At 39.8% G+C, this 24816-nt stretch overlaps 5 protein-coding genes across 12 annotated transcripts in view; all 5 read right to left on the bottom strand.

Moving 5' to 3' along the window:
* tent4b (terminal nucleotidyltransferase 4B) overlaps positions 1-2556 on the bottom strand; it is a 36662-nt gene extending 34106 nt beyond the window's left edge. Inside the window, exon 1 of the mRNA XM_005912985.2 lies at positions 1644-2556. Coding sequence (XP_005913047.1) covers positions 1644-2179 — 536 coding nt within the window. The 5' untranslated portion in view covers positions 2180-2556. The remainder of the gene's footprint in view (positions 1-1643) is intronic.
* A 2934-nt stretch (positions 2557-5490) lies between these two features.
* Positions 5491-14679, bottom strand: heatr3 (HEAT repeat containing 3). The gene is made up of 15 exons (XM_005912986.3): positions 14385-14679; positions 14087-14259; positions 11189-11276; positions 10765-10865; positions 10308-10417; positions 9909-10049; positions 9472-9764; positions 8018-8108; positions 7657-7811; positions 7280-7362; positions 7012-7148; positions 6793-6881; positions 6259-6402; positions 6015-6191; positions 5491-5816 (listed from the first exon to the last, which is right to left on the bottom strand). Exons 1-15 carry the CDS (start codon positions 14523-14525, stop codon positions 5703-5705), a joined length of 2037 nt encoding a protein of 678 aa, XP_005913048.1. The 5' UTR covers positions 14526-14679; the 3' UTR covers positions 5491-5702.
* A 118-nt stretch (positions 14680-14797) lies between these two features.
* cnep1r1 (CTD nuclear envelope phosphatase 1 regulatory subunit 1) lies at positions 14798-18456 on the bottom strand. The gene is made up of 6 exons (XM_005912987.3): positions 18335-18456; positions 17688-17759; positions 17462-17535; positions 16472-16581; positions 15247-15301; positions 14798-15155 (listed from the first exon to the last, which is right to left on the bottom strand). Exons 1-6 carry the CDS (start codon positions 18357-18359, stop codon positions 15114-15116), a joined length of 378 nt encoding a protein of 125 aa, XP_005913049.1. The 5' UTR covers positions 18360-18456; the 3' UTR covers positions 14798-15113.
* A 646-nt stretch (positions 18457-19102) lies between these two features.
* LOC102299414 (arylamine N-acetyltransferase, pineal gland isozyme NAT-10) lies at positions 19103-22434 on the bottom strand. 2 transcript variants are annotated; one of them, XM_005912991.3, is made up of 3 exons: positions 22207-22434; positions 20674-20715; positions 19103-20132 (listed from the first exon to the last, which is right to left on the bottom strand). In XM_005912991.3, the coding sequence occupies exon 3, from the start codon at positions 20125-20127 to the stop codon at positions 19255-19257; it is 873 nt and encodes a 290-aa protein (XP_005913053.1). In that variant the 5' UTR covers positions 20128-20132; positions 20674-20715; positions 22207-22434; the 3' UTR covers positions 19103-19254. The 2 variants fall into 2 exon arrangements, with proteins under 2 accessions (XP_005913053.1, XP_014188925.1); XM_014333439.2 differs by lacking the exon at positions 22207-22434 and adding an exon at positions 21506-22185.
* A 117-nt stretch (positions 22435-22551) lies between these two features.
* Positions 22552-24816, bottom strand: part of LOC121811741 (arylamine N-acetyltransferase, pineal gland isozyme NAT-10-like) — an 8538-nt gene continuing 6273 nt past the window's right edge. For 6 of the 7 annotated variants that reach the window (XM_042218309.1, XM_042218317.1, XM_042218308.1 and 3 more), the window contains one exon: positions 22552-24751. In XM_042218309.1, the coding sequence (XP_042074243.1) occupies positions 23874-24746 (873 nt within the window). In that variant the 5' untranslated portion in view covers positions 24747-24751 and the 3' untranslated portion in view covers positions 22552-23873. Of the gene's footprint in view, positions 24802-24816 lie in introns of all 7 variants that reach the window. The other variant, XM_042218315.1, reaches the window with a different exon arrangement.

The raw sequence follows: 24816 nt of genomic DNA, 5'->3' as shown, positions 1-24816 counted from the left end.
CTGATGTTAGCATTAAACTCCAGTATTTTTTCCCTTGCATATGAATAATGTTGGTACCCAAAGAGTCTTTGACCCCTCTCCAAAGGAAAAGCATTAGGACTATAATAAATATTTCAAATACAACCAGATTTTAAGCAGGGTTTGTTTGTAAGCAGGGAAACAGACTGATTGCCATAACAATGCTATAACCATGTTGACCATCCATGAGTGCTGGTCAAAAATCACCACCAATGCCAAAAATTCTTTTAACTTGCATTTTCTTTTGCTTTCACAGTGCACTCTGTGTTAAAATACACCGTTGTTAGTGGTTAGAAATAACAGGAAAATAATTTATTTCCTTAAAAGGGGCTACAAACACTCCTTAGCTGTCCACAGACTAACAGCACTTATGATCACACTCCGCAGGCTAATAGAAATCCACAGTGACACTAACTAAAAGGCCACTTCACAACCACAATCGTAGTTTAGCATCCATACAGCAGATTTGATCTACCATCAGCCCAGGTTAGCCAACCTGTTTTGAGTTGACTTGCATTCCTTCACCTTGTATTTGTCAGTGTCATGATGTTATTCTTTACCTTTGCAATTTGTCCTCTGTCATATCTTTCACCCTCTGAGCATTTGTACACCAGCATTGAATGCCATTAACTGTTTGTCCTCTCTTTCTCCTTGTACTGCAGGTGTGTTTGGCTCAAGAGCAGAAGGCTTTTGATCTGCAGTTACTGACCCCCACCAACTTACTGACTTTTTATTGTACTGTTTGTCATTTCTCCATTTTCCTTCTCTTTGCTTCCCTCTCATAACCAGTTGAAGTGGTCTGTTTCTTCCAAAGGTTCGTTTCTATTAAAAGGAGTTTTCGCCTCCCCACTTTCGCCTAAAGTTGTTGGTGAACGCAAACATGAACTTTACCCAGCAACAGTAATGAGTACGTATAAGAACAAGACTGGGTACACTTATCACTTAACCTAAATGATCACTATAATGTTCTAAATACTACAGAGACTCATATGGTGTTGAATATTTATCCAGAACCACGTAGAATCGAAAGAATAATGAGACTGTAACAAGGAGCTAGTCATCGATATGCAAACCATAGAGCTTAACACCGACTCTAACTCTCTGCAACTTTGGAGGGATAAAAGGCCATTCTTCCACAATATACTTCCTTATTTTGGTGTTTCATGATAGTGGCAGAGAGCACTATCAAACTTTTTTTCTTTTAACTCTGGACTGCAAAGGAGATACCACATGATTTTGGCCAAGGAGCCATGTGAACTCACGCCACTCCCACCACAGCACCTTTTCATAACCTTTATATAATAGTCTTAAATAAGGTGCCTTTCAACCAAAAGTATTAAATTTTATGCTCAAATGAGCCTTAATGCAATTAGAAAACATTGCACATGGTTGCCCAACACGATAGGTGGAGCTGACAAAGTGGGTGGGGATGGGATCTGACAGCCTCAATTATCTCAGCATGCAGGTGTTCAAGTTAGGCTTTAAATAAACAAATAAATAAAACACTGCAGGTGAACACCTACTTGGGGTTGGCTTACACATTCACACCCTCATTAAGGGGTCCAATACAGTAAAATAATTTATAAAGGTTCTCTCTTTTCCAACTTCGTTAAACTCTTTCTTACCCTATAATTCCCTCTGAGTAGTTCCTTTCTTTCCATGGCGTCCCCGTGTAACCAACATATTCTTTATTGTCACCGTTTAAGATGACACTGAATCCGAAAGTGCTAGCTTTGTTGTCCCTTTTTCTTTTGGGGGGCTGTCCGTCCGTGACTCCGCTAACAGCGACCCCGCTGCCGTGCTGTTGCTGCCCTCCTCCACCGACACCGCCCGTACCAACGACTCGGCTGTTGTGGTTGCTGTTAGTTTCGAGTGGTATGAAGTCCCCCTGTACTGTCAATTCTCCATCCCCCATCGGGGCCGACATCCCCTGAGTCTTGGCTTCTCCGATGCCGCTGCTTTTTGTATCGGGTGCCTCGTTTCCTTCCGCGACGACGGCTCCCGACACCCCGTTAACGTTAGCTTTTGGGCTCGATACAGTAGTGTAGCTGTTATTCACGTACAAGTAGCCAATTCTCTGTGTCATCTCCCAAATCTGCATCCACAGGTTGTTAGCGGGTCCACGTTGTTCTGGTTGGAACCAGGCGATCCTCGGATCCATCAAATGACACTGTAGGCAAACCGCCCCCCCGCCACCACCGAGCAATGCTCAGCTCGTGTGCAGCTAGCCAGGTCGCTGGCTAACGTTAGCTAGCCTGCTGTAGCCTCGTTATAGCTGCTGCCCGTTACTTCTAGAATCTACTTTTTTTTTAAAAGAAAAAAAAAGAAAAACAACAGGCTCCCTTGTAGTAACGATGAAGACAGTTTTCGACCCAAAAACATCCACAGCAAATAAGTCAAGAGCCTGAGTCAAGTATTAAAAACGGTAGCTCAAGCCAAAGTTGTAGCAGAAGACTGGAAAAACGTGCAGGAACCGCTGGTAGAAATACCTCTCTGACCCTTTCCTCCAGATCGTGGGTCCCTCAATGGCGGCGTGTATATCTGTACTTCGCATGCGCGGAGCGAGTGAAAAGGGGGCGGGCAGTGTTGTTACGCAACGGACGACTATTTTTTTTGTTACATAATAACGTCTGATTCTCCTTATTTGATTATTATAATGGGAGAAAACGTGGGAAACGCGTGACATATAGTGCATAAATAACACAACTCAATTTAGTTAATTTAAAGATAAAACTAATAATTAAACCAACTTTGAGAACAGAAACTCGGGACATATTTGAAAAAAAATTGAAAAAAAACGAATGTTTAATATAGAATTATTTATCTTATAAAATGTTAAATTGACAGGGGGAAAATTTTCAAGAAAAAAACAGCCTTCCTACTCCTTATTATTAACTTACATCTTAGCATACATACGAAACAAAACCTTATTGAGAGCCTTGCTTTTTAAAAAATAAAATTATGCTGAATGTTACAGACACCCTGGATTTTCTTTGATATTGCCTTTTCTTACCATTAATTGCACCTTTTTAAAATAATGCTAAAGAAAATACCTTCTAATTCATTCATCCATTCTGTAGTAAAAACAGACACTTTGAGCAAAGTAGACTTGTACTCATACCAATACACTGTCTAGCATCCCACTTGCTGTATGAAATCAAACACTTTACTAATTTGGGGTTGCTGATGTCAAAATTCATACTCAATTTGCTCTACAGTCATGTTATTTCACAAGTGGCGATTGTAAATACGATATGAAAAGATGGGTTTTTTTCTATTTATATGCTCCACTACATCCAAACATTGACGAAACATCAAAGATTTAATGAAAAGGGCATACTTTGTTCATTTTTTGGATGACAGTGGGTGACCAAGACAAGCCATAGGCATCTCATTCAGTTTGCAGGGTGTGTGTCAAGACCATGGATTAAGGGAAAGAGAAAAGACTTGTGTTTTGGTATTCCAGTCTAATCAAGGGAGCCACAAAAACACTTTGACAACTGCCACTTCAGTTTAATCAATATATTTCTAGATACAGTTCCAAAACAAAATAATTTATTGTTTACCTTAACCAGGCATCAGTAATGAGACCTGTACATCCTCCAGATTAAATACCACCTCACATTTTTACTGGCTCAGGTAATGAGAGGGAAGAGTCTGATGGGGTTTTTCTTTTCTCCAGAGCCACAACATTCTAATGATTTTGAAGATGCTAGTAGCTTATTTGTTGCCTGGTCATTTTGTACATACATGTACAAGATTTTAATCTGCTGAAGGAAGCAGCTGGGTTACTTTGGTCTAGCATCAACTGAGAGGTCAAAAACCACCTTAAAGTGTATCCTACTGTATAATAGCCATTATGGTCAATTGGTCGTTCTGTGCAATTAAAAGAAGGCTATGCAAATATACAAATTGTGTTGGAGAAGCTGAAATACAATGAGCGCAAACAGGTCATAAGCGAAGAAAAATTGATCTGCTTTTTTGTGACAAAACTATGAGATTGAATATTTTTATAGGCATTTTTAACTGAATTGAACAAGGTAATAATGTTTTTTCTGGAAATCAGCAAATATTTTATATTTTGATGCAGGGCAGCAATAATCACCCAGTGTGTTTAAGTACTCATGCAGAGTAAATATAGTTCACAACAATGCAAACCATGATTTAACAGCTTACAGATGAAGATGCAATATAAACTTCTAACCAGGCAATTAAAAAAAAGGGGGTCACTATTAATGTCTTTTTCAGCTAATCTAATAAATGATTCTACAAAATCTCAAATCTTATAAAAAGTTCCCATACTCAGTTTTCAAATTCCCAAAAGCAACACACTTTTTCAGCATTTTATTGATCAATTCCAATACTTAAAATATATGATATGCTGGTCTTTGAATATTTGTTATGGAGGGAGTCAAGGTAGCTGTTGCAACATACTTTGAATATTGTTTAAGGTCAGTAAATTGCTCAGTCAGCAACCACCATACCTCGAACCCACGTACGCTCCATGTGGAACATGGGGGTAGCTGAATGGTTTGATGAGTAGGAAAATGATGCGAGTCACATGGTGTGGGGGTTTTGTAGTCATTAGATCTCAAGTCCTCTGTGACTTGTCCTAAATCACCTATGAGTGATTTAGGACCAACAAGGCTATGCTCTCAACCACCATCATCAAAACACAACATGAGGGAAAATATTTTGGAGGCACGTTTAGTCCCTTCAGTAGATTTCCAGAGATTTGCAGGCAGCATGCCAGTATATATTGAAGCAGTCCAACACCTTATGAAGACAAATTAATTGAGATTGAGATATATTATCTCAGTGTTTCTACCAGTTTGTATTTGGAAAGTCATGGAAAGATTCCTGAAATGGTTCACATAATGCAAAAGAAAAACATTGAAGAAAAAAAATAATAATCAGGGTTTATTTCAAAAAGGGTATTCCTTCACAGCCTGATGACATATTCACACATTAATTTCATTTTTACTGAAATAAGCAAGTTTATGGATATTTTGTTGAAAAAGTCTAAGAAACCACTGCAAGAATAGCTAACAAGCTTTACGTGAATTTTTGTCAGTCACGTATGATGATATCCGCATTATGACCAAAACAGGGAATTCTGGGATTTAGACAGTTCAGATCTATGTATAATTTTACTGATAGATTAAACAAAATCTACAAAATTTACCATCAATCTCCTTCAATTACTGAAAAAATGTGTATGCAGACCAGTGTCTTCATTGGAAAAAAACAACAACTTAGAATTTCAAAGTACAATGCAAAGTACAATAAATGCCATCAATATAATTATACAGATACTTTGAATAGATCAGCATTCTTGTAGAAGTACTGCAAACACCAACGTCAAGCCCGCTGGATTCAAAGAAGGATGCCCATAAGAAAAGTTGGTGCCAGATCCCACACCTGATCTTTCAAAAATGTTTCAATCAGACATGAAAATACAAACTCAGTCTCAAAATTGTTTAAAGTTTAATTTAGGTGGGGAAAAACCTGCCAACTCCAGCATACAATAACGGTTATTACATTCCCTTCGCTCTGCACAACAAACAGTAAACCATCATTTAAAGAATATAAACATAAATACTTGTTGGTTTCACAACCATATTCTGTCTCGTTCTATGCTCCTGCTAGCATATTTGTCCAAACCAAACAGGCTTTTATAGTCCTCATTTTTTCAACACCTTCTCCAGATAACCAATAAATCTTCTCAGGTTCACTCTGATGTTATCCAGCACACACAGCTGCTGAGGGCTGTATTTGCCTTTTCCTTCTTTACGAATCTGGTAGTGGAAAAAAAAGAAAAAAGAATTGTTATTCAAAGGAGAATTCACACAATGCAGTGGCGAGATAAGAAAAAAATAAAGGTGCTTCGTATATTTCCAGGGGAAAAAAAAAAAAAAAAAAAAAAAGCATAGCTGAAAAAATATTGAGAAATTATCAAGCACACAGATCAGTAAAGATGAATTTATCTTTGGTACCTTGGTCTTGAAGACAGGCTGTAGTGCCTTCAGTGCAGGCAGCAGACTGATGTTTTTTGCAGCTGTCTCTGCCTCCTCTCCATCCGCAAACACATCAAACAAAGCATCAAGGGCTTCTCCATTTACAACGAGTTCAGGATCCTTTGTGGCAACTTGAAGCAACGCATTTCCGATCATCTGTGGAAGAAGAGGTTCTTAGAGGAAGAACAACTTTTCCAAAAGAATAAACGAGAGAAAGAGATACCTGCAGGGTTTCTGCAGTGCCCTTCTCTTTGGCTAATGTGCTGCCAGTGATGCCAAGAATGGCGACGGCGTTGACCCTCACGCTGACAACATCACAGCGGGTGGCCGTTTCGCTCAAGCTCATCAGCTGCTGGGGGGTCATACACTAGCAAAAACAAAAGCCAAACACATAGATACTGAGCTGTCAGGAACAAAAACTGTCAACAGAAGCAAGTGTGAAGTGGCAGTGGATTTTAAAGTTCAGTTCAAGGCGGAAATTTTACATTCAGGTCTGTTTTTATGCAGTTACCAAAGACGGAACTAACATATGGAGTATTATTCAACCTGTACACTCCTGTCATGTGTTCTGCAGCCATGATAACAAAGACTATATAATTAGGCACAGGGAAATGTAGAATCAAGCATTTTTATCATTTACCCTCAGCTAGCTGCTAAAAGTCGGGATACCTCGACCTCGGCTGCACAGACTTTGACCTCTTTTTGTAATCACCAAAACTGATTTAGCTGTTTATTTAAATAGTGGCGTCTTATCTACCTGTGGGATATTTTTGGAGGCAATCATCTGTAAAAGAGATCGCATGGCGCTGATGACAGCCTCTAGAAACTCCTCGTCTTTGGGAATCTCTGAAAGAAACATAGTTTCGATTTGTAGTTTCCTTTCTCACAAACGCATACTCACTTTTTTGCATTCTTTAAATAGAAAAATAACAAATGGTACTATAATACTGCAGAAGAAGTTTTATTAATGTGAGACCTGGAGCACCAAAGACCATAGAGGAGAGATGCTGTGCTGCTTCCTGCAGGGCTGTTGCACCACCCAAAGACTCTGCATCCATGGTGGAGAGGATACTGTGGAGGCAAGTCAGTGCCCGGGATTGAACGCGCTCCATCCTAAAAAGAAGGTGAGACTTTTTATTTTAAAATTTAGAGACTTAAAAAAAATAATTTATTTATAAATGAGAAAGAATAAAGATAGTTAAACTCAGACAGTGAAGTTCAATGGAAGAAGAGAGGAGGATTACTTTTTTATCAGGCCTCTCCAGGAGGGATTTTGATGGCACAAATCCACAGTTTCCTTTTTAGGGAACTCTGTTTTCTTCAGAACCTTAAAAACAGGAAAATATGGAATATTATGGCAGCCTTTTTACATTTGGGAGTGGCTGCGTAGGTGCATATAAACTGTATGTGAAAGTGAGTTCTCTATGAAACTGCACAAACAACGCAATCCATTCAGCCTGGGGGAGAAGATGGGTGAGGTTCACCACATAATCAATCTAATCTGAAATTTGTATTTACAGCAATGCAAGCTAAAATGACAGCTTAACAACATTCACAAGCGCGTCAAAGCTTTGGTGATGAACTGGCTGAGATGTGACTGAAGAAGCAGACTGTCATTTGCCTTTTGTGGTATGCTGTGGTTGATCAAAGCCCCATGAACTTCAGCTGACAAGCACAATGGAGACATCAGATTGGACACTCCATCACAAAGACCATCGGGACCCATGTCACTTTCATCACTGCTTGATTCCTCCTCCCACTCGTCATCAGAAGGGTCTGAACATGTGCACACACAGAGAGTTAATTAGAGAAATTAACAATGAAGATTTTTTTTTATGTTCTCAAATGAGACCTTTGTGTGCATTTCTTGCTATAACAGTTTCTCCGATAGACAAACACATAGTTGGTGACTGTGTCATAGGAAATATATTTGATGAAAAGTGCCTGGGGTCAGCATGGCTGTCCGTGGCCACACCACTCACCGTCAGAGCAGCACATGTTGACGATGATCTCCAAGGACGTTTGCTGGGCTGTCAGCAAGGCCGTTGCCTCCCTCAGCTCCTCCTTCCCCCTCTGGACAAAAACAATCAGCCATGTGAGTCAACATTCTACTAAAACAATGCCTTTTAGCACTCTTATCACCCAGTCTGGGTTCAGCTGACTGCTACAAAGAAAAATAATTCTACAGATGCATTCCACTATGTCCTTCTTGCGGTGCAGTGAGCATTAAAACCCAGTTAAAGGGTGTTGCTCCTGAAGGAATAAGTGTAAAACTGTGTTTGCATGACAAATAAATGGTTTACCACAGATGAATCTTCATACTAGTACACCAGAACAACCCAAACAACCCGCAATATTAGAGGGTATTCTGGTACGTCACCATGAATGTCACCCACAATCCTAGGGCCTCGGCTCTGACTGAGCTTAGAGGGACAGCTCTGTCTCGCCGGAGTCAGGTCTGGGGACTGTCAACTTGGTGGAAGCCACAAGTTGGTCCTCAGCTGAACCTTGTTGGGTGTCCCTAATCTGCTCCCCCCTAAACCCGACAGTTTGTCTGCCCTGTCGCTCTGGCTCACATTTCAGCGTGACTCACACACCACCTTTTCACCAGGCATTAATGTGCACCTCAAAAACAAAACAAAGAAACCCTAACAACAAAAAATTTGAAACCAAATTGAGATTAACCCTTTAAAACACCTGAGAAATGGCCCTAAACTTTGACTTATGAGTCATTAGAACCCCAACCCTAATCACTTAAAATTGGTCTAAAAAAAGCCAAATGAAAGTAAGTCAGTTTTCTTCCAGTGAAAAATGCATAATAAGAGCCATAAACTCTTCTACCCCAAATGCCCTCTGTCAAGTACTGAATTAGCCAATAGGCAGCCACCAATGGTTTTACTTTAAGGGATCATTACAGCATCATGTACACCATGTTATAATTAAACCTTAATCAAAATGATACTTTATTTTTGCAGTGGATGCTTACATTGGAATTTTGAGTTTTAAAAAGCTTTGCTTCAGGTAGAATATACTTTTTGTTCAGCATAATTGGAAACATTTGCATTTTTACAGTTGAAAACACTTGTCCACGCTCTCGTGCAAAACAGAGCGTATGCTCTGTGCTGATGAATAAATTAGAAGACAATGTGCATATAATAAAATAATACTGGTCAATATCTCAGATTATTTTACATACGAGTGGAAGAATGCAAATGGCAATACATAAGGGTTTACTGATTTCAACCTCTATGTCCAGAGGCCCACAGGCTGAAAGTACAGAATTTTAATACTAAGCAGAGCATAATTAATTCAATGCCTATATAATGGATCAGACAGTTTAGAGGTATGAAACAGCCAATTCCTCAACTGTAACTGTCCTTGCTTTGGTTTTCTTAACTCTAAATGGGCCTAAGAGATTGTAAGAGTTAATACGTACAGGCAAGAGGTCAGAGAAGTCATTATCAACTTTCGCAGCTTTTCCATTCCTCTTCTGTTTAGGTGCTTCCTCCTCTTCAATCATCTCCTCCTCAGCGAGCTCTTCTGGAGCTTGGCCCTCTATGTCTGACACAGCTGGGGCGTTTCTGTGGCGAAGCTCCTCTGCTTGTCTAAGTTCAGGTATTAGCATACCTGCATCCAAATCCAGGCATTGTGATAAGGTAGCTACCACAGCGTTGACGGTCTCGGCCTGACGAGCAGCAGGCAGACTACTCTTCATGTTCCACAGCGTACCTGAGCAACACATCAGACAGAGTTCAGGCTCAGGAAGGGGTATGACACATTACAATTTACAGACTCCTGTGCTGGTCAATTTGTCTAATTGTGGTTAAGTTTAGAACAACAACAAAAAAAGACATGAAAAGGGACAAATTGTACCTGCAGCCAGTGTCCTGAGGAGAGTTTGTGTCACGCCTGGTTGAGATGACAGCAGCACATTCTCCAGGGCTCCGAGCACAGCAGTGTTCATGCTACAAAGCAGCTCTGGGTTATCCTCACTCACAGTGTGCAAACAGTGAGCTGGGGAACACACAGAGGAGAGTGTGTTTAAAAGCTGAAACTGGGCACAAAAGCTACAAGCTAGCTTTGTTCTTGGAGTTCCTTGCTGGTGTTAGAACCATATTAATAGCACAGATGTGTTAAGCATCCTGTCAGTACTTGTTAGAGGTGTGTCGCCTAATAAATGAAGATGGTTAGAGAACACCTACAAAATGTACACCTTTATTTAATAAAATCTCAATGTTAAATAGCAAATAAGAATAAATGCTTTAGACATACCAGCAGATATGGCTAGTTCCAGGTTGTGTGGGTGTTTCTCCAGGCACTGAACAACCACATCCAAGAGACCGGATTTGTTAAACACAGACAACGCCTGGCTGCTGCTTTCACTGAAAGACAAACAAATAATACAAAGCATGCCTAGGTCAATAAGAGTGATTTATCAGAGACGATGTCAGAAAACTAAATTCAAGGAATAAACTCACAAATATATGGGGTTTTCTGGATTTCTTTTACTTTTATGTAGTTACTAGACATAGAATACCCTCATGAGCTGATCATTAACCAACAGCAAAGGACAGGTGAATGGATGATGTTTTGGCATGTCCCCAAAGATTTTACAGTCAGACCCATAGCAAGACCTGGCTGATTATGTATGTGGCCAAACTGACCTTTCTGAGCCAATAATAATTTTAAAAAAAAAAGCCTTCTATGAAAACAAATAAGGTCAACTTACCACAGATTCCACAGCAAGTGTACAGCTTCATTGGCTACATCCTCCACTGCATTACTTTGGTCTTTCATCGACACAACGGCACTTTCAAAGCCAGCACAGCACTGGAAAGCAAATGTGTTGCAAATGTGAACAGAACAAGTAAAACAGGTCTCAATTTTCCAATCATTCATCTGAACATATTTAGATCATTTCTGACCCTCAAAAATTTGAGAAACTTTTTATGGCTAATTTAAGTTACACAAAGGCCAACACTGAGCTTGGATTTGATGCCAGTGTCCACTTATATATACCGTAACCACAACTATATTTGCTCTGAGATACAAACTAATTGCTGAGGATATTATAGCTTGATGTTGCTGTAACAGCTGCTGATGAGGAGCAACTGAAGTGATGCGGTGAGCGAAAAGCAGCGATGGAGTCTCACCTCTCTAAGCAGTGCTGTCAAAGGAGTCATGACGTCGTGCTTCACCATGTCCTCACACACCTCCTGACCTCCACATGCACTCAGATTCCTGTCAAAGGAAGACACACACAGACGCACAGTCATCAGTCACTCAGAGGAGACTCGCGGTCAGAGATGCTGTTTGTAATTGTGTGTGTGTGTGGGAGAGGAAAGCAGAGGGGTGGGGGGGAGCCGGGAGATCCACTGTGAGCAATGGTTTTGTTTTGATTTCGAGGAGACAAAATGCTATTTAGGGTTTACTGAAAGGCCTCAAATCAGACTAGAGGTTAATATCAATATGACACACAGTACTGTACTCATCATGCACAGCATGGTATTACGCACAATGTACAATACTGTGCAAAAGTCTTTTCTTTTCTTGCCAATCAGTGCCTTATCAGATGGTGTTGCAAAGGGATTAAAAAGATCTGACAATACTTTTCTGCATTTGTAATTTCACAGCCAGGACCATATGTTACAGATGGCTGTAGACACTCACTGCTGTACCTCCCTCCCTGTACATATTGACAATTTGAAACAAAAACATTCAAATTTATATATCCATCTATATCTATTAGACCTGTTGCCACTTATTTTCATTCCAGTTCTTGTGTGATTTGGCATGTCTTAGCCTTTTCTCCCTTAAGAATGTCTTCTTGCCAGCCAAACCTAAACTGAGACCATTTCTTATGAGACTTTAGTGAACACGAAATTGATTAACTAAAAGGCCAGATGTAGTTCTCACATCTGTACTGGATTTGTTTTATTTCTTAAGGACATCACTTTCTGATACCGTTTCATTTGCTGTAAGCCTTACACTTCTTCTGTCATCCTCACACTTCTTTTTAAATAGCTATTTGGGAATTAACTTGTTGGTGCAAAAACACTTTTTAAAAAAGCCTGGAAAACTATTGATCAAGCCCACATTAAACAAAATGGCAAGCGAGGCTGTCACCTTGTAAGAAAAATATAAAGAAATAAGGGGTGGCTCAAGACTTTTGCACTGGAAAAGTACTAGAAACATTCTGTGAGGTTTAATGCAGTCGTCTCACAGCAGAAAGGTCCTTGGTTCTTCTGCCCAACTGTGAACATTTCTGTGTGAAGTTTGGATGTTCTCCTTGTGTCTGTGTGGCTTCTCTCTGGATAATCCAGTTTCTTTCCGCAGTCCAAAGACATCCACAGTAGGTTAACTTGTGATTTCTAAACTGGTTGTCTGTCTGTCTGTGTTAGCCCTATTAGACTGCTGACATGTTCAGGCTACATCTCAGCTTTCACCCCATAACACCTGGGATAGGCTCCAGTCCACTCATGACTCTGAGGTGGATAAGCAGTTAAGAAAAGGGATGCGTGGATGGGTTTAGGCAAAGCAGCTCCCTGGATAGTGTGTAGAAGTCAACAAATGCCACCCACTCAGAGGTAAACGCACTGGACTATGAGCTGTGCTATTTGTATTCTTATATGCACCTCTCTCTGTGAAGCCCGAGAAAAGTTCAGTTCTGTAACACCACACTGACTGAAGTGATTGGAAGAAAAGAGCCACGATTACATTTTCTAATGTTTTCCAGGGCTTTTGTAGACACATTTCTTAGCTTTCTGCATTTTCTGTTGCAGTATCAACAGTGCTCACTAAAAACTAGCACACAATACATGCATTATGCATATAAGCAAAAAGCATGTGTAGCTGTATGTGTAACTAAAATATATATAAGGGAGCCAAATGAAATGGCACAATGTGACTCATTTTATTTATTTTTTTATTATCCAATAACACACTTTTAAAAACTGCAGAAGCATGTGATTGACAACTGACTTCCCTCTACCTGCACCTGACTTTCTTCACAGCAGGAAAAGCACTAACATTACTAATGTCAAGTAGTAATCTGGGGCACACAAATGGGAGAGAAATTAAGGCATGTGGTCAAGCAATAAACGTCCTCACTTGCTGTAATCGAGAGAAGAAAATATTAAAAGCATTGTCTTGCTAGCATAAACAGCCTCTTCTTGATGATTCTCACTCCATCGCAAAGTATCTACATACAACTACACTGTTAACCAAAGGAAGTTTAAACAGCCAGAATGATAATGTGAGGGTCTCACACCTGCCACTGAAACAACTCTGGCAACAACCCATGCCAGGAACTGGCTCTTTGAGGTTTTCAGCAAGTTTCATTAGCTCTTCTGTTAGCAACAATTTGCTGCCCATGGAGCCTTGGGCACCCACAACTCATCATCTGTTTGCCAGTTGTGGGCCCTTTAATTTGTCACATCATCCATAACCATGGGCTGAGCTTCCACTGCTATGCTGATGATACACAGTTATCATCAGGATAACAGTCACTTCCCTCCTCTGTGCCTTGTAAACTGCCTAAAAGACATCAGAATTTGAATGTCAGCAAACTTTTTCAAATTGAACAACAATAAAAATGAACTCTTGGTTGTGGTTCCCAATTCAAAGCTCGAGAAGAGGGAGGTCTCTGGAGGTCAACAACATCAAATCTGCCTCTAAGTCTGCCTTCCAGCACTTCAAGAACACATGTCCATACTAAAAGCTTTATTCTCAAACTCTGCAGCTGGCACCCTCACTCATGCCTCATCACCTCCTACTTTAACTACGCCAATGATGTTCTGTTTTGGTCGACCATCCCTATCCTTATACCTCCACCAGAGACTGCCACTTCTCTTGTGCCCTTGCTCATACAAATCACTGCAAACTGACAACACAGAAAAGTTCAAATATGTTTTATGATGACCCCAGCACTAAAATGGCCTATTCTAGCAACAAAATAGATCACACGTGTTGATTACTTGTTAGATGACCCGAGTGATCCAGGTCTTCGTCAAGTGACAGGAAACCAGATTATTTGTTACACCCAGACTCACCTGAGAGCTCCAGTGGCAGTCTCTCTGACAGCCAGGCTCCGGTCCAGCAACATGGGACCCAGGCGCCTAACAGCATCCCTCTGGAGGAAACCCGGAATGGTCTGACTCTGCTGCACCACCCGAGAAATACTGGCACATGCAAACTCTCGCACATCAGCGCTGGGACTCTGCAACTATAGGAAACGTGTTTAAAAGCACGTGACACCAGCTATTCAAAATGTTAGAAACTGCAAAAATAGGAGCTCTTAAACTCAAAGTTAGAGACATTCGTGTAAGAAGAAGCAGTGTATATTCCTACTTTCTCAAGCAACTCCGCAGCTGGACAGCTATCATCACCATGCTCTTCCTCCTCACAGTCTCCTTCCTTCACCACAGTCACCGGCAGCCCGACCGAGTTGAACTGCGGACGTTTAAACTTAGTGGTTTTACTTTTACCCATTTCACGTGATTATTAAAGTGCGAGTTGCGCGTATAACGCGGCGTTTACTCCCCTCTTCTTTTCTCTGACACTGAGTTTGTTGCGGATCAAACACACGCTCCGGCTTCTGCCTTGTTGAAGGCCATGTGGAAGACTGTTCCCTGCCGTAAAGTGTTGGTTGCTAAGAGAAAGCACGACGCTGTCGCAAAAGCGCACAAGCTACGCATGTGACAAGCTCCATGGGAAGAATAGAAGGCAACAAGAAATAAAGAGACAGCCCTGATATTCCCACGTCTTATGAATTTATTTATTAGGCAAATAACCTTTAAAATAGAAACATTTTAGATAAAATACATGCTGAACAGAAACAGAAATATACCCTCACTCTGAATGTGTAAAATATGTCAAAGGTTACATGAGTAAATCAGCAGCTTCAATGATGACAACACAGCAACACTGTTAAAAAAGAAAAAAAAAGAAGGGCCTCTCAGTTCATTTCTTTGCTGAAAATGCATTTCCCATCATACTTCATCTAAGAGCATCCAAAGGAATTAAAGACAAGAAGGCAATCAACAAAGATGAGGCCTGACAGAACCCAGGAGCGTGTGGTCACTGGATGTTTGGTCGTGGTTTCAGAATAAGTTTCCCCGTCTGCGAAAAGACAAGAAAAAATTAAAAATAAAATAAAACCTTAAATTTTAGTAAAATGGTAAAAAAAATAAAAATCACCATGTTGACTCACATCATCACAGGACATGTTGTATTCTGCTAAAACTGTGCGGCAGCGAGCAGCAATACTGCAGGGGTAACGGTTAAAGACAATAACCAGGAATGGAAATAGGAATAAATCCACTATGTGATGTTCCTCAACTTGACAAAAATCAGCTTTGGACATCTGCTGATACCATGTACAAAAACGGAAACTATTGAGAAATCAATAAACTAAATTCTTTACTGAGACAAAGACGATGGGATTCCAGTCAAACAGGCTGTTTAGGAAGGTGAATGAAGTGACCTAGAGGTATCTGCATGGAACCCAAAAGAGCTGGTCAAATTCTCTAAATACTAAAGAAAGATGCTTCAGTGCTTTAATAACCTCCTACAACAAAATGTACACCAAACCACCCTTTATGAAACCAAAGTCCATTCACATCAAATAAAGTAATTAACATAGCTGACAAGTGCAGTGCAAATCCTGATTAACAGTGCATTTTCTATTCCATGACATAATCTCCTGATATGGTTTTGAGCCTTCAACAACAGGCTGTTAAACCCACATGTGGACTCTGACCACTACACTGCTTCTTATCAAGCTGTTGTCTTGTTTGAGGCCTGTTTACTTATAGTAGGAAAGAAAGCTTTATAAATATAGACTATGGGCAGAACTAAGGCAGGAACTAGACTGAATCATCTTTCCAATGGGAAGAGAAAATATGAGTTGACAGGATGGCCAATGTGGCAAACATTTCAAGTTATTTCATTTAATAAGATACTTATTTAAAACTAAAAGTAAGATTTTTCCATCCAGACGTTCTCTTTTTATATGTCCTGCACAAAACATAAGATACAAAAGTATCTAAGACAAGCTTTTGTTGTCCATCTTAGTTTCACCATGGCAGACCCATGTCGACAGCATCCACCATGACACTGTTCAACTGCCTGATATGAGTATAATCAGATTTTCTGAGGACCCATGATCTTATCACAAAGGTCAAGATGAAGAGATTAGGAAAAACCACAGCCTGGGAATTATTTTATCTGCAAGGCAACATCAGGCTAGATGTAAACTGTAAGAAGTCAGTTTAATTTTCTCCACAGTAGCCACCAGTACACTACTGCAGATGTGTGTGGTACAGTAAACATAGGAACTTAACCGAATTAAATTGATGGGCAACTGTCACAGATACCTGATCCATGTACATGAGTCGCTAATTTGTATTTACTGAAGTAGAAAAAAACAAGGATACATTGACGGCGCCACAACTCGTTTGTGTATTCCAGCGAAGAAAAGAGCTATTAGAGTGATGCAGCTGATGGTGAAGAAGGGATGATTCCATAGGGATGAAAAGAAAGATACCTGCATGACAAAAGGAAACAAAGCAACATCAATCCGGGTGAGAAAATATTTACTTTTACAGATGTTTTTTTTAGGATGTGATGACAACATCTAGCACCAGTGCTTGTGTCTGCTATTTTATGACATAGAAATTAATTAATTAATTAATACCAAATTATTATTAATTAAAAGTGACACTTCTGGGTGGATGAAAAATGTATTTCTTTTTAAATGTAACTTTCAATTTTGAAATTTTTATGTTGCCACTGGCTTTACTTATGAAGTTATGGAGGCTCAGAAATGCATGAAAGACAAATGAAGAAAGACAAGATTTCAGCATGCCCATATGCACTTCAAGGACCTTTAACTTGGAGATTTAGAAAAGAATGAAGGTAAAATTTTGAATGACTTCATTAATCCTGTCAAAGACACTGTAAGATATAAATAAATACAAAAATCTGGAAACCATCTTCAAATTTGGCTGCTCTTCTATAGAATGAGGAATGAAAATTTTTCAGAAAGATGGAGACCTCAAACCATGAACACATCCAGGGAGACAAGCTAAACGTTCGAGATATACCACAGCTGATGGAGATATTCAGACAGGCAGAGATAGAAAAGAGGCTTAAGGGACAGAAAAACTTCTTATAAGACTAGCCTAAAATTTGACAATGTGGTCAGTTATAGTTAAAACACATGTGCAGACACTATACCTTGATTAGAACTCACCTAAACTGTACTAATACATGAACAATTATCTATTAATGCATGAGGCTGCTTTTATTGGATCAAAAGTTACCTAATGATACCACTTATCCCTGTTGGCCATACTGTTCAATACAAGGGATATATATATACCTCTGATTTCTCTTCGAGTCAGACTTTCTCGACAAATACTTACTTTCTGTGTGTCTGGGTCTATTAACCAGTTCCAAGCTCCAGTAGCTGTACAGACAGACACCACTATCAATATCACTGAAAGAAAACACAAGAACAAGATATTAAATCAACTCACCGTAGAGCTTTAGCTAATAGTTGCAGTTTGAGATCAACATGAACTTCTTTCAGGTTAATTGCAATATCAAAAAGATGTCAACCATTGTAACTCCTCTGCTGTTGTTACTTACTTCTCCACCTGCCTGTGGCAGGTTGCAAACAGGAGACATACTCTGTCAGTCTTCTCTCAAAGGCCTTCAGGTCTGCAACAAAACAACAGGACCATGAGCAGACGCTGTGTTTGGACCAAGGATTACGCAGGTATCCCCAGAAAAGCTTTTTTTAGTCTCTTCCCCAAAAGAATGTCATGAAATTTAATCTTAAAATAAAGCCAGCCTTAGCCCTATAGCTCAGTTGGTGTCATCACTCAAAGTTGTAAACTGAAGACAGAAACCCACCATTACTTAAAATGAAGCTCTTAAATGCCCTGTAGGTTTGCTACACTTTCACTTCCAAGCTGATCATATTCCTACATATGTAAAAATAAAAAAAAAGTTGCTGGCTATGACTCTACGATCCCAGTTACAAAAGCGGGGGGATTTAACAATTAAACATGTGTTTGCGTGTAAATAATGAAGGGTATCAGTGGCTGAATGTTTTGTCAGTTAGGCTAACGAGCATGCTAAGAAAACTAGCCGGCTAACGCATTATTACGCCAAAATTTCACAACCCATCTTAAGACGTTTGCTCAGTAAACATTCCGTGGCTTTGGCTGCAACGACTATACCCGCTGAAACTTCACATTTGATTAATTTGAGTCGCTTTTACTGTTGATTACCTTCGGCCTGTTCCAAGGAGTTCATGTCTGAACCACTGTCTATGGTCTGAGAAGCAGCTACAACACCCTTCCCCTCAGCTGTAGGACAGGCCTGTTGACCAATCCTGATCGAGTGTGTGCGCAGCTAATATGATTGGATGTGACCCAAATAAGGGGCGGTGCCAACGTTGAAGTCCCGCCTGCTGCAGGCAAACTGCATGGATGGCAGGTTTCGCTTATGTAACAGTCAAGAAAACCTGGTTTCTATGTTCCAGAAAGCGCTCTTACGAATGGAAAGTAGTTTGATATGATTACATAAAAACTATATGGAAGAAAATGCAAGCATCTAATAGTTTGAAATCTTTGAGCAGACAGATTTGAGATAGTCCAATGATTGTTTGAATCCATCCACCCGCACATAGTTCAGGATCACAGAGATGGCATTGTTCTGGAATCCTATTCTAGCCATCACAATGGGAGAAGCAGGGGTACACCTTGGACTGGTCACCTTTCTGTCAGAGGGACAATGCAGACTTGAATTGATTTTATTTAGTTAAGACTAGAAATCAATTGAGTGATATTTGGAAAATGAAAATATGTTCATCTTGACCTTGATCTGTTTATACGTTTTACCGTTCTAAAAGCCTTAAAAACAAAAATAAAATAATAATCAAATACTAGACAATTCACCGATATGTTTTCTTCCATCTCTGAACTTGCAGAACTGTATGGAGGGGAAGATAGAAGGAAAAAACAAAACCAGACTGAAATGATGCCTTGACTTTTTTATTTTTATTTTTTATTTTTATTTCCATGCAAGTGTATCATTTATAGTCATACAAAACACATTCAACACCACTGATAATCTTTCAAATAAACAGAAAGCCAGGGAGCTTCATTCATGCCAGTGTTCCCAAGCAGGATGTATGAGGAGTAATTTTCTAAAATTCAAGGACTACTCTTCTGTTTACAGCCTGCATTTTGTTCTGCAGCTTCACTTTGAACTTCTCCATCAGCACAGCCTCTAGTTCATCTTCTGTTATGTTTTTCATGTTATAGAGATCAACACCTTCATCTGGCTTAAATATGACCTCACTGTAGATCAAGCCAACCAGCGCTGTGAATCCTGTGGGCGTCTGCAAAGAGCAGATGGACTTGTTGGTGAACAGTGAGGTGGGGTCTGTCTGGAGGTCATTGTTCACTTGAAAGAAATGATCTGGCTCACGAGGCTCCAAGCTGAAGCAGTGGATCAGTCGCGTCTCCTTCCGGTTGACCAGACTTGATTTAGCAAATTCTGGGTTAGGAACCTCCGTTCTTCTGCCAGTCTTCTCCAGCATCCACAAATTGTCCTTGCATATGAAGCGAAAGACGCCTCCATCCTGAGGCTGTTCCTTTCCAGAGATGAGCTCGAGGGGCTCCCGTATTTGGCCAGATAATCCAAAACTTACATCTGCTATATAAGCCTTCCCCTCAATGATGACCTTGTTAATGAGATGTACTTCCTGGGATTCAAAGTCATTAATGCTTGTGTCGAAAACTCTGGAGCCCAAGGTTGTAGTGTCATAGCCCATTTGTCTCAGCACCCAGCTAAACAGGTAGTTGTTCTCAAAGCACCAACCTCCACGGGTACCCCTCACAACCTTATTGAAGATAACCTCAAGGTCCATGATTATTTTCTCTCCACAGTGGATGCTGAGGTTCTCAAATGGAATGGACATAATGTGCTGCCTGTGGATCAGCTTCAGTGTTGCAAGATCCAGTTTATCATAGGAGCCATGGAAGCCAATTCTTTTTAAGTACTCATCCAAATTCATCTTGCCTGTAAAATGCAGGACAACACATTGATAATCATTTTAGGTCTGCAGCATGTCACTTACAAAGCTTTTTAAAAAAAAAGAAAACCCCAACACCTTTCATTTTGTGTCACATCCTGTCAATTTATAGGATGCAGCCAGATGTCCAACTCTAGGTCTAGCCTGGCAGGCTCTTTGCTTCCTTACAATCTAAGAATCAATGATTCAATTCAAGACGCCTAATCTTAATTAACATTTCATGTAAGAGTATCTCATTAAATTTATAACAATTAAATTTCATTCCAGTTTTCTGTTCATGTAAAGACAATGGAAATGCAAGATGGTGGAAGCATTAGTGTTTTAATAGGGCAGGTTATCCTACCCCTCATTTAACCCTTTCAACAGCTGCTTACCAATACTAGTCTTTGGGCTGTGCTCCCCCGGAAATGTTGAATACAATTAAAATGATCTGAACATTTCGCGCAAACATGTTTAAATATCATTAAATATCATTCTAATGACAAATGTTGACTATAACTAAATTAATCTGAAATTTTTTATCCTTACCTTATTTGATTGGCGTTTGATCAAGGATGTGTTTTGATGAGTCTGGAAGCAAAAACAGGATAAAGGTAAGTGAGCTACTTTATACTACAAAAGGAATGTATATAGCCAGTCTCATTCAATAATATGCATCGATCATGATGGTGATAGGGGTGGCGCATCCCAATTGCTTAGCTGACAGAAGCAATACACAAAACAAATAAGCTTTCATGAATGTGGCTCAGAGTTTCTGCTCCAATGAGTGATGAAAGCCTTTTCCCACAAAACAAACCATATCCTCTTTATTCCTTCTAATGAGCTAGGCTTATCCAGCTCAAGGGAGAGGTATAGTGAGCATCTGCAGCCATCTGTAAAACCCAGTGGACACACATGATTTTGGGCTGCATTTAAATCAGTGTTGGGGACCTTGCCAAAACTGGTACCATCAGAGTTTGATCCACAACACAATATCATCTGGAAGCCTGATTGGCAAATGTTTCCTTTTTTTCAGCATGATAATGATCCCAAACACCCTAGCATTGTAGTCAAGGCATACCTGGATAGAGAGAGGGGGGACAAAATAAAACAAAACAAAAAAAACCACACACCACTTCACAATTGGGCACCACCAGTCATGGATTGGAGCCCTGAAGCTTTGAATCTTCTTCAGAAAGCCTGGGAAAACTATTCCTGAAGGCTCAATTATAAGAAAGCTTGCCTAAGAGTTCAAGCTGTGTTAAAGAATGAAGGGGGTCCACGTCAAATGTTGGCTTTCAACATATTTAAAGCTTTTTCTTTTTTAAACACACACACAGCACCTATAAGCTAAAACGAAGATAACACTCTCAGCAAATACCTGTTTGAATAAATAAGAGGACAACTGGTAAAAGCTTCCTATAAGACATAAAAGTCCTTAACGGGTCTGTAGGTTCTCCTACACTGTTTTGTCTTTGGTGGAAAAAATAAATAAATAAAGATAAAATAAAAGGACCCTGAAAGCCATCCTCTTAGTTTCTGTCAAGTCTTTTGAGTAACTGCAGACAGCATCATGGCGCCATGTCTCCGAGTTTGACACAGGGATGACAGTTTCTTCTTTTTTTGATGGCAGTTGAATTTGAACACTTGGCTGTGTGGTGGACCTCCGGTAGAACACGGCCAACACTGGTGTGTTGGAAACCCAGGTCTCTTTCATAAATGCAGTCACATTAGCGCAAATCCTAAACCTTAGCTGTGACATTTTGCGCAGGAGTATTTGGAGGGAAGGTTACTTGCAATAACTCCGTTTCAAGGTAAGACCATTAGGAGTAATTACTTGGCCTTGTTTTTCCCGCCGTCAAAATGGCGCTGGCCCCTGACTAAAAGGAGCAAAAAGTCTTGTTCACGGTAAAGTTTTTGCTCAAGAACAATCTGAAAAATATCTCCTAGCTTGACTATTTACATCTATTACCAAAGTACAGAAACAGTGTGGAAAATATATTATCAGTGGTCACTATTAGTTTTTATTTTAAGCACAATAGCTTCATGTGTTGTGTCACTGCTTTAATTAGTCCAACTTACCTGTGGGCTGGGTTGTGCCCTGCAGCTGCGTGCTGTCGGTAGCTAATAGTCAAACGGTGCGTGACTGTCAACGCTCAGCTGCACTTATAAAACCCCAGGTATCACCACTAGAGGCGCTACTAACCAACTCTTTACGAAATTCAATTATATTTATATAAACACTTTTCCTCTCACACGCCTCCAGATTAAATAAGAGTTGTACCAAATCAGGTGCAAAGACTGCAACACTACAATCCACCTCATGCATTATTGGTTATGGCAAAATTCCACATGTTATTCAAATTTGTATTTCAAATCTAAAACTGGACTTTCGTTTCTTTGCATATAGATTTATTATTTTTTTTAAATTGGTTTTGACTGCAGTAACATATTTTTGTAAATACTATAAAATGATTGGGAACTCATTATCATTGACTCAACATTAATTGATATCAGGTGCTGTTATTGATTTATTCTGTGTATGAGAATGAGCTGAAGGTTTCGTGGTTTAAGCCTTTTAATTGTACAACCACGCGCCAGGCAGGGGAGACAGAGAAAATACAAGGATGCATAGGCTTTTATGATAATTAATCATCATAATATGGTTTGTAGTATTTTTAATTTTATTATTTGGGGGCAGGAGAGAAATTAGGTGGGTCTCGTTGGGAGAATCTTAATCGTAAAAGCAAACACCTCTATGTGTGGGTTTTATGAATGATTTCACTGTGTGCAGTGTTATTGGCTTATCCTGGTTTGGAGTGTGTGAATCCTTTTGAGATCATGTAACTGGTATGAACAGCTGTTTTCTCCCAGGCTCCACTAAAGGTCTCGATTTTAAAGTGTAAGAGTTGGGAATTAAAATTTGTAATTTCAACGTTTTAATTTCAACTTGTTACGTTGTTCTGTTTTCGGGTCTCTGACAGGTCATTTATTGTCGCAAAATAATGACGTCACTTTGGCATATTTAATAGTTATTTCAGGCGTGAAGCCATGAGTCTCCTAACTTCATTCACGTTTTAAGTACCACAACCAGCTACTTCTTATAAACACGTGAGATTCAATTCGACCACATTTATGAGAACAAAATAAAATATAGGTTTGTGTGTCGACAAGCAGAGGTAATTAGAGCTGCATCTGCTTATCCACGGACGAGACTTGCGGTTTTGGTCACTGATATGAATAAATTAGTGTTATTAGACAAATTTTCACGCAGTTAAACACTGCACCATGTCTATTATACCACAAGGTGTCGTTATCGTACCACTTACCTCTTTCCAAGTCGAACAACTGAGGTAGAAATGTTTCTTTCAAGTGACAGAACATGATTTGTTGTATTTGTTTAATTAAATATATACAATTTCATAGTTGTATTTGAGAAATGCAAAGAAAAAGTTAATTTTGGTACTGATCTCCTTATGTGGTCACTAAAATATTTACAACTCTGGACCTGCAAAAGTGTGTGTGAATAAAATGAAACAACACATTGAAAAAGTGACCTTACTTCTTTCAGTCATAGAAATGCATCATATGAAACGTGACATTCAATGTGACTTATAACTTTTCAAAAACAGAAATTTTGCAAAGCTTGATTTGCAGAATTTTCCTTAGGGATTAATAAAGTATTCTGATTTTAATTCTGATTACTGTTTTAAAGCTTTTTCAAAGCAGGACGTCTGCTGGTTAATTCTCTAAAGTGTGTAGCATGCTTTTTTGTTTACAGCCTTCAGTTTGTTCTGCAGCTTCACATTGAACTTTTCCCTCAGAATTTCTTCTAGCGCATCATCTGTTACATTTCTCATGTCATACACATCAACACCTTCCTCTGGTTTGAAGGTGACCTCACTGTAGGTCCAGCCAACCAGTGCTCTGAATCCTGTGGGTGTCTGCAAAGAGCAGATGGACTTATTGATGAACAGTGAGGTGGGGTCTGACTGGAGGTCATGGTTTACCTGAGAGAAATGATATGGCTCACGAGGCTCCAAGGTGAAGGAGTAAATCACCTGTGTTTGCTTCTTGTCTAACAGACTTGATTTAGCAAATTCTGGATTAGGAACCTCTGGTTTCCTGCCAGTTTTCTCCAGCATCCACATGTCCCCCTTGTCTATGAGGCGAAAGACACCCGCCGCCTGAGACTGCTCCTTTCCAGAGATGAGCTCCAGAGGCTCCCAGAGTTGGAGTGACACCCCAAAACTTACATCTGCTATATAAGCCTTCCCATCAATGATGACCTTGTTAATGAGGTGTGTTTCCTCAGAGTGATATTCACCACCAGTAGGGCTAAAAACTCTGGAGCCCAAGGTTGTAGTGTCATAGCCCATTTGTCTCAGTACCCAGCCAAACAGGGAGTTGTTCTCAAGGCACCAACCTCCACGGCTGCTCCTCACCATCTTGTTAAAGATGACCTCAAGGTCCATGGTAATCTTCTCTCCACAGTGGATGCTGAGGTTCTCAAATGGAATGGACATAACATGCTGCCTGTGGATCAGCTTCAGTGTTGCAAGATCCAGTTTATCATAGGAGCCATGGAAGCCAATTCTTTTTAAGTACTCATCCAAATTCATCTTGCCTGTAAAATGCAGGACAACACATTGATAATCATTTCAGTTCTGCAGCCATCTCATTGAAACGCTT

The sequence above is a fragment of the Haplochromis burtoni genome, unplaced genomic scaffold, assembly GCF_018398535.1.
Source record: "Haplochromis burtoni strain Fernald_Lab_line unplaced genomic scaffold, NCSU_Asbu1 Contig_2, whole genome shotgun sequence".
NCBI lineage: Eukaryota > Metazoa > Chordata > Actinopteri > Cichliformes > Cichlidae > Haplochromis > Haplochromis burtoni.
The sequence above is the reverse complement of the archived record's forward strand: the minus strand, read 5'-3'. Positions and strand labels throughout refer to the sequence as shown.

Coding starts and splice junctions, on each gene's coding strand:
- heatr3 (XM_005912986.3), bottom strand. CDS start 14,525: ATGGGTAAAAGTAAAACCACTAAGTTTAAACGTCCGCAGTTCAACTCG. Junction 7,363..7,656: donor ACCACAGCATACCACAAAAG/GCAAATGACAGT, acceptor CCTGTTTTTAAG/GTTCTGAAGAAAACAGAGTT. Junction 6,403..6,792: donor CCTCCAAAAATATCCCACAG/GTAGATAAGACG, acceptor TGTTTTTGCTAG/TGTATGACCCCCCAGCAGCT.
- cnep1r1 (XM_005912987.3), bottom strand. CDS start 18,359: ATGAACTCCTTGGAACAGGCCGAAG. Junction 17,760..18,334: donor CTCCTTGGAACAGGCCGAAG/GTAATCAACAGT, acceptor GTTTTGTTGCAG/ACCTGAAGGCCTTTGAGAGA. Junction 16,582..17,461: donor TAGACCCAGACACACAGAAA/GTAAGTATTTGT, acceptor TTTGTCATGCAG/GTATCTTTCTTTTCATCCCT.
- LOC102299414 (XM_005912991.3), bottom strand. CDS start 20,127: ATGAATTTGGATGAGTACTTAAAAAGAATTGGCTTCCATGGCTCCTAT.